Here is a 12,962-nt window from a genome sequence, read left to right as displayed (position 1 = left end):
GCTTTCTGCATCAGTTTCCTTCAATTTTTCCTCCGTTTTTACAGTTGAAATAGTACCAGTACCCACCTCTTATACTTTGGGTTGGTTTGGGGATTTGGTCAGTTAATGGTGATAAATTCTTAATGATCTGCACACATACACACCCTTTGCCTATTATCGTTTATACCAAAGGAGAAGATGACCCATGGTCAAGGTAAAGCTGACTTTAATTGGATCCTTAAGGGCTCTAACCCACAACCCTAACCGTCTTAGCTCTCTATGCTTTTCCATTGAGGCCAAAAACAATAAAGTGTTTTGTTTCTGGATTTTTTGGTTTTGTTTGTTTTTTTCCTTTTTTGACCACGCTACACAGCTTATGGGATCTTAGTTCCCCAACCAGGGATTGAACCTTTGGCAATGAAAGCTCAGAGTCCTGACCACTGAACTGCCAGGGAAACCATAGGAAAGATTTTCTTTAAAAAAACTTAAAGTGTCATGATGCCTTGTTGTTGTTGTTCAGTCACTCAGTCGTGTCCGACGCTTTGCAGCCCCATGGACTGCAGCATGCCGGGCTTCCCTGTCCTTCACTATCTCCCGGAGTTTGCTCAAACTCATGTCCATTGAGTCAGTGATGCCATTCAACTGATTCATCCTTTGTCATCCCCTTATCCTCCTTCCCCCAGTCTTTCCCAGCATCAGAGTCTTTTCCAGTGAGTCGGCTCTCCGCATCAGGTGGCCAAAGTATTGGAGTTTCAGCTTCAGCATCAGTCCTTCCAATGAATATTCAGGGTTGATTTCTTTTAGGATTGACTGATTTGATCTCTTTGCTATCCAAGGAACTCTCAAGAGTCTTCTCCAGGCACCACAGTTTGAAAGCATTAATTCTTTGACACTCAGCCTTCTTTGTGGTCCAGTTCTCACATCCATACATGACTACTGGAAAATCCGTAGCTTTGACTATATGGACCTTTGTCGGCAAAGTAATGTCTGTGCTTTTTAATACATTGTCTAGGTTTGTCATAGCTTGGAAATGATGTAAACTTACCTTTGGAAAGAATTGAAAAAGCTAATAACATTTCTAAAGATGTATCAGTGCCTTAAGCTAGAGGAGTGCTTATCAGAAGTATTAATCTTAACAGTGTTCTTGGAATATTATAAATAAAGGTATAAAAAATATATAGGCTAAATATATTTTAAAAAACTGTTCCAAATATTAATAGTGTATAGTTGGAGAAAAATGAGGGCCAGTGGTTTTTCATTTTAGTTTTCTTTTAGACTTCATTAATGAAAAATAAATATTATCAAGAGTAAACTATTCTAAAAGTTTAGTTAAGCAATAAACACATTTTTTTTTCTTAAGGACTTTAAAGAGCAGGTCAGTTTTTTATTGTTATTTTATAAATTTTTGGCTGCGCTACCTAGCTTGCAAGATCTTAGTTCCCCAACCAGGGATCAAACCCAGGCCCCCAGCAGTGGAAGCTCATAGTCCTAACCACTGTACTACCAGGGATTTCCTGCTTTATTTTTTTTAAGGATTAAAAAGAAGAAGAAAAGGAAAACAGAAATGAGAGTCATTCATTGTTTATTCCTCTGAGGGAAAACGCTGACATGAGTACGTGGATGTAGGCAAAAGACTGAATTGTTGTTTTAGTAGCTAGTGTCTACACATCCATTTCTCACATCCTCTTTCCTTCAGAAGAAATTTCATTGACTTCATACATTCTACAAAGGTTTGAGTGCTTTCCAGGTACCAGATGCTGGTGGAACAGAAAGAAAAATATGGCAGAACAGCTGCTACTTTCAAGGAACTTAGAGGTTGGTATGAGAACCAGATGTGTAAGCACATTAATTTCAACACTTTGTAATGGTGTGTGCAGAATTAATGTTTTGACCTCTCCTGTAGTAGATCTGTGCGGCAATTGAGTCATGCACCCACAGAGTGTCCCTCTTTAGAACAGAATTTTCAGACCAGCAGTAATGGAAGCATCCAGGGTATTCCTGGCAAGATACACTCTGAGAGTCACAAAAGGTGGGAGATCAATAAACAACAAACAAAGAGGCTGTTTGGGGTCCCTTTTGGGCTCAGCAAATTGATAGATTCCATCTTCTTTCTTGGGAGAAATAATTTTCCTGTTTAATAACTCATGTCAGTTTTTAAATACTGATAGATTTGCAAATAAATATATAAATGTCTTTTGAATAATCTAAATGATCTACTTAGAGTTCATGCTTTGTTTTCTCACAAACAGAAGGGTTCAATGAAATGGGGGTTGAATGGGGGGAACAGCTAAGGGGAGAAGGTCCCAGGCAGTTTCATGTTCAAATACTCTTGCCTCAGAGGGCAGCAGACTGTTTAACATCATCTTCAAGGCTTCAGCTACATGTTCTGTAGGTACTCATGGTTCAAGGCCTGAGTTTTACTAAAGGGAAGTATTTTTGCAGTGGTATCATTTTTTTATTTAAATTTTTTTAGTTTTAAAATATACAAACCCATCTGTAACAAAAAATTGTTGTTGTTTAGTGACTGAGGCATGTCCAACTCTTTGTGACCCCATGGACTGTAGCCCACCAGGCTCCTCTGTCCATGGGATTTCCCAGGCAAGAACACCGGAATGGGTTGCCATTTCCTTCTCCAGGGTGTCTTCCCGACCCAGGAATCAAATTCATGTCTCCTGCATTGGCAGGCAGATTCTTCACTGCTGAGCCACCAGGAAAGCCCCAACAAAAGTAGGCTCTTAACCTGTTTTTCAGTTTTGTTATAATTCTCTCTACTGTAATTATTTACATTTAAACACTGTCTCTGTTTCTGATGGATTTTTTTGTGTGTAAGCATGTATAAGTGTGTGAGTTTTAGAGATGAAAGGGTGCTGGGTGAAAGGGACCTTTTTTTCCCCATGTTTTTTCCCACCCTCTCATTGATCACAAGCCATCTGATGCAGAGGTTTGAGGAGGTGTTCTGAACATCTTTACTGACATGCCTTCTCAACTTTGTTTTCTGTGTGTGTGTTCTTCTCTTTCCTGATATGATTCATTAGTAGGCACAGTGTCTTAATCAGAGACTAAATTTTTTTTTCTCTTTGTGTCTTGTTCTTGTAATAAATCATACATTTAACTGTACCAAGGCAGAACACTCTAGGAAAGTCTCAGCCACTGTCACATTCAAATCACTTGTTTCCTATTATACTAATGAACACAGAGTTCCATTTTGTTCTCAAGCGGTAAATGGTTAGTGCTGTATTGCCTAGATAAATCCCTGTGTTGTACTCAATACTGACAAAGCTGTAAAGTAATGCTTTGACTTTGGAAGTTTGACAGTGAAAGATATTTTTCATCATTTTGGGCTCAAAACATTTATTGATAAGTAACATTTGCCTATATTGTTGAATGGTAATACCCCAAATGACCCATCCTTGAGTAATATCTTGCAGCAGTGGCCTTGAGTCCATGTCCAAAGAGACCAACCAGTGCATAAAAGATTTAATTCATCACCAAAAATTCCATCTAATAAGAATCCTGTTGGCAATGGTGAGGCCATTCTTACTGTTCATAATGATGCTTAGACACTTCATGACGACTCAGGGAAGTCCATTATGGAGTCCAAATTAACTGTCTCTAATGACGTTATGGTAAATCTCTGCGTGTCTGAGTTTATGCATCATTTAGCTGATAGATAATGACAGCTGCAAAACCTCTCATTAAGTTGACAAATGATAGATTTTCTTTTTGTCTAAATCATAATGGCTCTTGTAGTCCTTTGTTTTTAGTTAAATGAATACCTTCCTTGAGAAAATGTTTCTAACTGAGAGTGAATTCTGGTAATGTTTTTTCTAAAAAAGAGGATGTAAAACAGGAATATCTGTATTATATCAGGTGAGGTTGGACTTGACAGTTAGCATAGTTTAACTGCTTGGGAAAGTGCCCAGTAATATTTCTCTGTATCCCTCTTAATGCAGTGTCTGTTTTTGCGTGGCGCAGTGGGAAGATTGAGTAGAGAGAGAAGAAAAGCCAAGGGAAAGGAAAAATGACTCAAGGGGGAAAAGAGACATGGTCGGGCCAAAGGAAAGCCTTCCTGCTCGTCACCACATTAAGTTTTGCTGAAACTATGGCTAACTGTCTGACATAGCCCTGCAAAGGCGAAACTCCTCCATGAACTGTAAGAGATAAAAGGGCTTTGAGTACCAACTATTACCTGGTACCATGTGATTTTTATACGTTAACTATTTACTCAACATGCACAGAACTTCTGAAGTAAAATCTAAATTGGCATCACATTTTTTAGATGTTTTCAGTTACAGTTCAACTCAAAAAAATAATTTCTAGTACCCGCTGTATGCCCGACTCTGGAAATATAACTGTGAACAAAACCCGTGTCTTCACAGACATTCTAGTGCAGAAGACAGAAAATAAGAAAACAGATCCACAAAATGATTTCAGGGTATGATCAATGCTTTGAAGAAAAATAAAGCGTCCTAGCAGAATAAAAAGTAACTTGAAAAAGGGGTGTTTTAGACAGTGTTCAGAAAAAGAAGTGGTAACATTCAGGATGACAGAACCATGTTAGGATATGTGAGGCAAATGATGCCAACAAGTGTAGAAGTAGCCAGGTGGAAGTCGACTTGCTGTGTTCAAGCAAGAACCAGAGTGGTCTGACCAGAGCCAGCTAAGCGTGAGAAAAAGTGCTGGAACACAGTGATAGAGAGGGAGCCTGGCAGACCATGGAGGCCTTATAAGCCATGGGAAGACCTCTGAATTTTGTCTTAAGTATGAGAAGCCCTGGGAGGGGTTAGACAAACAGCGAGGTACCCTGCAGAAAGGTCACTGTGCTGCTGTCTGGGAAACTGACTTTTGGGAACCTCAAATGGAAACAGAGTCCAGCTAGGAGAGTCTCTCTCAAAAGATCCTAGCGGTTTTTCTGAAAGATTCCCAAGAGGTTCCTGTGTACATCCAGGGCTGAGAAACGCTAACTTACATTTAAGAGGAAAGAATTTGACTGAAAGGTTATCTCTGCTTCTCCAAAAAAAAAAAAAAAGCATATTAAAATGTTATTAAACATTGTTACATGCTTTTTAAATGTTTGATTTAGGATATATCTGAAATCCTAACCATTTAGGATATATCCTAAATCCTAAACTTTGAGTTAGAATGTATCATTTCTTACCCTGAAATAGCAGCTTTGCTATATTCTGCTTATATTGTTTTAAAACTATTTGCGTTTAGGTACTGTCTTGTTTTGTTTTGAGTTCATTGTCTACTTTCTCTCTCCTCTCCCCTCTTCCCCTTCACCTCCCCTCTTTATCTCTAACCCCTCTGTTCTTCCTTCAAAGGAACTTGGAAAATCTTGGGAAGAAGTTCAACTAGAAGATGATCGGGAGTTGCTAGAGCATCAGGAAGAGTAAGACTTATTATTGATGGTACTTAATCACAGTATTTTAAGAAAAGGAAAATAGTTCTTTAGTTTGATTTTAAGTTACCTTCTGAAAAGATAGAATAAAAAGAAAGAGAACCCTTTTTGTAAGCCATGCATCATTTCATGTAATATAGCCAAAACTTGAAATCAAAATAACTTTTGATACCTCATACCAGTCAGAATGGCCATCATCAAAAAGTCTGCATATAATAAATGCTGAAGAAAGTGTGGAGGAAAAGGTACCCTCCTATACTTTTGATGAGAATGTAAATTGGTGGAGCTACTGTGGAGAACATTATGTAGGTTCCTTAAAAAACTAAAAGTAGAGCTAGCATATGATCCAACAATCCCCCTCATGTGTATATATCTGAAAAAGATGAAAACTCTAATTTGAAAAGATACATGTACCCCAACATTCATAGCAGCACTATAGTAACCAAAAGATGGAAGCAACCTAAATGTCCATGGACAGATGAATGGATAAAGAAGATGTGGTATACAGTGGAATATTACTCAGCCTTAAAAAACAATGATATAATGATATGCCATTTGCAACAACATAGATGGACTGAGAGATTATTATACTAAATAAAGTAAGTCAAAGAAAAACAGATATCAATTGATACCACTTATATGTGGAATCTAAAGGTTTGACACAAATGAATTTATTTACAAAACATAAACTAACAGACATAGAAAACAAATTTATGGTTACTAAAAGGGAAAGGGGGTGATAAGTTTAGGAGTTTGCCATTAATAGATATACACTCCTATATATAAAATAGGTAAACAGCAAGGTTCTGCTGTATAACATGGGAGATTAGACAATATCTTGTAATAGCCTTTAATGGAAAAGAATCTGATAAAAATACCAGATTTTTTATCAGATATTTTATTAAAAGCATATATTGATAAAATGATTATATATATATACATATATAACTGAATATATACATATATAACTGAATATATACATATAACTGAATCACTTTGCTACATACCTGAAACTAACACAGCATTGTAAATCAACTATACTTCAATAAAATTAATGATAACACCAAAATAAGTTGGACATAATTAAAACAACTGTTATTCCAACTAAATAGTGTTTTGCTACTACAGCTGATCGTTGAACACACAGGTAATATATAATTCAGAGAAAATATACTCCAAAATTCTTTACTAGTTAGTCCATTGATCCCTAGACCTTAAACTGATATGATCTTTGAACTCTTCATGCTTCTTACTGTTAGAGAATTTAACAACTAAATTGCGGTTAACTTTGTTCTGTGTTCATCCCATTGATGACTAACTTAAAACATTCACAGCTTCTTTGCTTGAAATTATAAGCTCAAGAAGTATTCTTTTCAACCTAAAAGGATTCCCCATTATTCATCTTCCTCTCACTCAAAGCTGTTCAGCCTTTTGTCTCTCCTGGGATTTTGCTTCTCCTGGTTTAGCAGTGACAAGAAGTTGATAGTATCTCAAAAAATAAATGCAAGGAAGGGAGAAAGTGGTAAAAAAAAAAAAAAAAAAGGGGCCCTGTATGCTTTTTTATATCTGCCATCAAATTTAACACTTACCCCATTTAAAATGATCAGTATTTCCCACATGAAAGATACAAGGTTGCCTTTTTAAAAGACGCCATTTTTCATGCAGAAACACACTCAGCACTGACTGCACCTCTCAGCATGCGCACTTAGTGGTTGTAGTTAATGAGAGAGCATCCCATCTCCTGATATGTCTTCTCTGCAGATTAAATCTGGTTGTCTCAGAAAGACATGGTGCTGATTTTGTAGTGAAATAACTGCTCAGAAAGAGAGGCAAATATAAGAAAATAGAGCAGCACCTGTTTGCTATTTATATTAATTTCATGGTGCTACTTTGAATTTCAAAAATTGTATCAAAAAGTCATAATATAATATGACAGTCTTTACAGAAATGTCAGAGTTGAAAGGGACTGGCAGGGTTTCTTAGGAAGCAGAAAGTAATACCAGGTCACTGTTCAGTTACCCTTGAAGCTCCATGTTTGCTGTTTTATTTTTAACACAGTGACTGGTCTGATTGGGAAGAACACCCTGTGTCTGCTGTCTGCCTATTTTGTGAAAAGCAAGCAGAAACAATTGAGAAATTGTGTGTCCACATGGAGGTGAGATACTTTGATTCATTTGACATTTGTTTTGTTGTTCTGACAGGGAGAAGTTGATGATTACTGCAACCTCATCATACCTTTAGTCATTTATACCTTTAGTCTCTTGATTATTTTCCCCTTCCTTAAAGTGCTGTAAGCAAAATGGGAGTCAGGGCGGGTCCATCAAAGAGAAGCAGAACTTAGGGCAGTTAAATGGAGTTCACTGAACCTGGGTGGACTGTCAGTTTGATATTTCACAGACCACTGATGCCATCCCACCTCTGAGGTGTTTATGAGAGTCCTGCCTTAACCTGTAGGATCTGCAACCACGATTAACAATACCCGGGGTGTGGACAGGTTCTGAGTCTTTTTCCCAGTGCTTCCCCTGTGGTGAACAAGGAGAGCAGGAGAGAGAAAGCTGCCATTTACAGAGCCCTTGGGACGGATGAGGGTGGGGAGCCATGGAGGTGGACAGGGCCCAGGGTGTGGTTTTACAGCTCCCTCAGTTACCAGGATTTGAAGAGAAGAAATTTGAGGACATTTCCAGTTCGTGTTTTCTCTTCTGCATGCTATTCTTTTGTTATATTGGGAGCTGAGTTGAGTATAATAGAAAAATATTACTGGATTATTCTGATGTGCCCTCTCTCCCATCCCCCCACTCAGCTCTTCAGTAGTGGAGCAGACTCTCCTGTTTGACCCACCTTCATTCTCATTCATAAAAACTGTTCTTAGTTCAGTAAAACAAGGACCTGGAAGGTGTTCAAAAGGCTATAGACATTTACTCAAGAGAAAGGAGAATTATTTTGTCTGAAGCATGTTGTCACTGAAGCAGGTGTATAGTTTCCAGTCTTAAATATCCTAATCTCACAATATCCTAATTTCTTTGAATTGAAAGGTGCCTTGGTCCCTCTATCCTGCGTAAGAATTCCCTTTGCAGGATCCTTGACTGGTGTCCTCAACCTCTGCTGAGTCACTTTAAGTGATAACATATCATGGAATTCTTAATTATCCTGCCTGTGGTGCTACACTGAATGCCTTCACAGAGAGTTAGATGGTCTTTATTCTCTGTAAGCTTGTAAGTTGAAGCATTTACCCAGATGGGCGATTGCAGGAATGGAGCAGAATAAAAATAAGCCTGTGCATCGTAAAAATCAAAAGACATGTAATTTGTGGGGAGATATGAGTGAGAAGAAACTTGCAGGTTTAAACACCATATTTGACAGTATAAAAGGAAAAGCAGAATATTTAAAATTACCCAGCTACTTGTGAAGCAAAGGACCTATAGTCATAATTCTAGTCCAGACACAGTACAGTAGGTCTGCATTTACCTAGAGACTGAGGACCCTTTCGTCAGACTGCAGAATGCATGCAGAGTAAATGATAAAAACTGGAGATAGAAGCTGTGAACAACTAAATGTTTTAACTGATTGACATGACTTGTTTGGACTGTGCTTTATAAAGCAATTGGATGTAGATTTCGAAGACTTTGCAAACAGATGATGAACTGAGACTGAGTTCTGCAGTGTTCAAACTCCTGTGAGTAAGCTGTCTGTTTATACTTTCATCCTGAAAGATTAAATAATTTATATGCTCACAGATACATTCATTCCTTTTTTTTAGGATGCACATGAATTTGATCTCCTCAAAATAAAGTCAGAACTTGGTAAGTTTGATTCGGAAATTGTTTTCCATGATGCTGCTTTTTTTCATACACTGTTCCGTGAACGATGCCTACATTCTGCAGTTGTGATTGGACAGTGTACAGCCAAAACGTGTCTCTCCACAGATGGTCTCAGTGGGACTGCCTGAAACAGTGATTCACAGTCTGAACTACAACATTCAATTATGGTTTTGATTTATAGTTTTTTTTTCCTACATATATGATGTCAAATAAAACAGGGCTTCTCAGGTGGCACTAGTGGTAAGAACCTGCCTGCCGCTGCAGGAGACATAAGAGACGTTAGTTCGATCCCTGGGTCGGGAAAATCCCCTGGAGGAGGGCATACAAGTTAATGATTAATATCTATCATAAAGTGGAGGGGCTAATGGGAAAAAGCATGGATTTTGAAGTCAGACTGGAGTTCACAGTCCAGCTCCAGCACTTACTAGCTGTGTGACATTGGGCCTCAGCTCAGCAGAATGTTGTAGAGAATGGATAGTGAATGAAAAACACCTACTGCACTGCTTGGTAGTGTAGTTCAAGTGTTTATTGTAGATGTACCCAAGTAGATCACTGTGACAGAAATATTAGTGTCATGAAGACGTAAAGTACTGACTTGCTAATATATCCAAGACCATAAAAGCTCACGTCCCACCCCTCAACTCACCGACTACTTTCCTAGACTCTTGAAAGTGTTACTTTACTTTATAGCTCTTACAGACATGTATATGTGTTGTGTATGTGATAGGCTAATAGTCAAGAACATGCGCTGTGGAGCCAACAGCCTGGTGTCAAATCCTGGCTCTACCACTTACTGGCTGTGCAGCCTTGGACAGTTTCCTGGTGTATAACATGGATACGGTAACACCTATGTGGTAGGGTATTGTGGAGATTAAACGTATCAATGCATGAAAAGTGACTAGAGCAATGCCTGGGCTGTTATTATTTTCTATCTATTATTTTGCTTTAAATCTGCACTGCCTCTTAAGGTTGGTTAATAAAGAGAAGTGGTTCTTTTAAAAAAAATTGCAACAGTGCAAAAATGGGTCTGGTCAACTGTCTGATGATTCTGTATACTATCATTTTCAGGATTGAATTTCTATCAGCAAGTGAAATTGGTCAATTTCATTCGGAGGCAGATTCACCAATGTAGATGCTATGGCTGCCATGAGAAGTTCAGGTCCAAAGCAGACTTAAGGATTCATATGGAAGAAGCTAAACATACTTCGCTGCTTCCTGAAAAACAGACATGGGATCAACCACAGTGAGTTCTGCTCAACCAGACATATATTTCTTTGCTCCTTCTCCATTATCTCATCCATTTATTTAATTCCTTTAAACGTAAATGAAAAATAAATGCAAATCTATGGTAAAAAGTAAAAATCTTCAAAAACCTTGCTTTTAAAATAATCTCCCTGTTACAGACGTAATCAACTACTTCAAATTTTATGGTGTAGTGATATGAATAGCTATATACAGGTATAGAAATACAGATTTTTAAGTTATATTTTATTAAGTATTTAAAAGCATATCCACTACACATCTATTGAATCATTTTTAATGGTTGCCAAATATTCCATTGTATGGATGTTACCCTAATTTGCTAGATGTTTAGGATTTTTATGTTTTGCTCTTCTAAATAGATGCATATGCCTGCATTTTTGCACACTTACATAATTATTACATTTAGATAAACTCCTAGACATAAAACTACTGTGTCATACAGTATACCACTACTAGGGCTTTTGATGCATATTTTGCATCCTGGCGTTTTTAAAAACATCAAGCATTTGTTCTTCTAGCATGTACCTGTTGAGATGGTCTCAGACTCCCAGGTATCCTTTGCCAGTCTCGCCTTCTGAGATGGTTCTCAAATCACTCTGGATAATCTCAGTTGAGGGAACTTCTGGGAGGTTGTGGGATTCCAGCTCCAGAGAGATACCTCTATTCTCAGGGGATGTTAAATCAAAGCCCCCAGGAGTCAAGGCAAAAAGCTCTAGTTTTTCCTCTTTAGAAAATTCCAGATTTATGAGAGGCAGAGTCAGCCCTGGACTAACCTGAGACCCAGTTCCTATAATTCTTTTTTTTTTTTTTTTCCTATAATTCTTATACAAGTCGAAATCTTTATATTTCAGAACTAACTCCAGAGTGTGTTGTCCAGAGAAGGAACCAGAGTAGTAGACTTAAAATTCCATAGATGTTTTTAATTTTTTTAATTTATAATGAAGAAAATAGTGATGATTAGATTGGAGGGGGGGAACCCCACACTCGGAAACAGTTGTTTTTATTGGACATTTGAAGGAGTAGTGTATGAAAGAGTAACTGTATTTGAACTTTGCTATCCCTAGGGGAGAACTGAAACCTTTGAATAGAAATGAGAGGAATGTCGTTTTTAGCTTTATACAAGAAGGTATTAAATTAATAGCTAGAGCTGCCTGATAGTAGTGTAGGCTACCTTTTAAGATGGTATCTTGTTATGTTAAATATCAAGCAAAGGCTGAAATGCCAGCTAACAAAAATACTAGTAAAACTGATGTCAGCCAATAAAGGTCAAAGTAAAATTAATTCATAAGTTCTATTCTTTACAGCCTTTGCAAAATGTAGTTGAAACTATTGGCAAAGAAAACTAGCAAAATTATAGTAATGTGTGCATTCAACTGCTGAGAAATTTTCTAGATAATCTATAGTTTTGGTTATTCAGTATATTTGTGGTTGTTTTCAGGTATTACTTTCCAACTTATGAAAATGACACTCTGCTCTGTACACTGTCTGACAGTGAAAGTGACCTGACAGCTCAGGAACAAAATGGAAATATTGCCGTCATTAGTGAAGATACATCTAAACTGCATGCTTTGAAACAAAGCAGTATTTTGAACCAGTTGCTTCTACATGAGTCCTTGAAAAACTAGAAGAAACTGCCACAGAAGCAATGTTTCATGTCTTCTCCTATGAGACAGACACGAAAGAATACTTTAAAGTTGAACATCAGCAAAGGATTAGTCCTTGGTAAAACAAACTTTTAAAAAATGATTTTTTTTCCCAAAAGTAAAGTAGAAACTAAATAAAATGAAGGCTTTTTGTATTTTGACTCTAAAGTTTTATTATGTAATCATTGTAACTCATATCTATAATAAGGAAGACATGTAAATCAGAAAGAAATGAAATGTTCAAATTATTTATAAATCTGATTTCAACCAGTAGTTTCAGCCTCCTCCCCACAGACTTTCTTCATCCAACAAGTCACAAAATCTGATAGATGTGTGCCTTTCGTACTACATGGGGTCAGCTGTAAATGTAGTGACCATCAGAGGAGCCGCAGAAGAGAGGAGCAATGGCCAAAGTCCTGGACGATGCACTCTTTGGACACTATTTGGGGATAATCAAGATCTGACTATATTATTATTGCTTTCCACCTAGAGTTATTAAACTCCTTAAAAATGAACTTCAAGACAACTTCACTTTCCCCTACAGTGTGTACATGGCTAACACATGAAGTATCATTTTTTTATAAACAGAACCACAATAACATGATAACATTTAAATAAAATTAACAATATCTTAGTATCATGTTTTCCATTGTCCCTAGTTGAAAAGTGTGTCTAGTCTGCTGCATCTGGTGCTGTCAGTCTGAAGCACCATTATAAAGTTTGCCATCAAACCATTTTAGTGTCCATTGGTATATATTATCTAGAATACTTTTTTAGGGCTTGCAAAATGGTGATTTTCTAATTCTATCATTTCTTTACCAATGGGTTCCTTACAGCGTGGGTGCTCGAGAGCACTGG

At 37.4% G+C, this 12,962-nt stretch overlaps 1 protein-coding gene across 3 annotated transcripts in view; it reads left to right on the top strand.

The window, feature by feature from the left end:
• ZNF277 (zinc finger protein 277) overlaps positions 1 to 12,744 on the top strand; it is a 130,987-nt gene extending 118,243 nt beyond the window's left edge. For all 3 annotated transcript variants that reach the window (XM_065939295.1, XM_065939293.1, XM_065939294.1), the window contains 5 exons: positions 5,304 to 5,371; positions 7,439 to 7,535; positions 9,138 to 9,180; positions 10,267 to 10,441; positions 11,900 to 12,744. In XM_065939295.1, the coding sequence (XP_065795367.1) occupies positions 5,304 to 5,371; positions 7,439 to 7,535; positions 9,138 to 9,180; positions 10,267 to 10,441; positions 11,900 to 12,086 (570 nt within the window). In that variant the 3' untranslated portion in view covers positions 12,087 to 12,744. The remainder of the gene's footprint in view (positions 1 to 5,303; positions 5,372 to 7,438; positions 7,536 to 9,137; positions 9,181 to 10,266; positions 10,442 to 11,899) is intronic.
• Positions 12,745 to 12,962: the final 218 nt, after the last annotated feature.

This window comes from Muntiacus reevesi, chromosome 6 (assembly GCF_963930625.1).
Source record: "Muntiacus reevesi chromosome 6, mMunRee1.1, whole genome shotgun sequence".
Taxonomy (NCBI): Eukaryota; Metazoa; Chordata; class Mammalia; order Artiodactyla; family Cervidae; genus Muntiacus; species Muntiacus reevesi.
The sequence above is the reverse complement of the archived record's forward strand: the minus strand, read 5'-3'. Positions and strand labels throughout refer to the sequence as shown.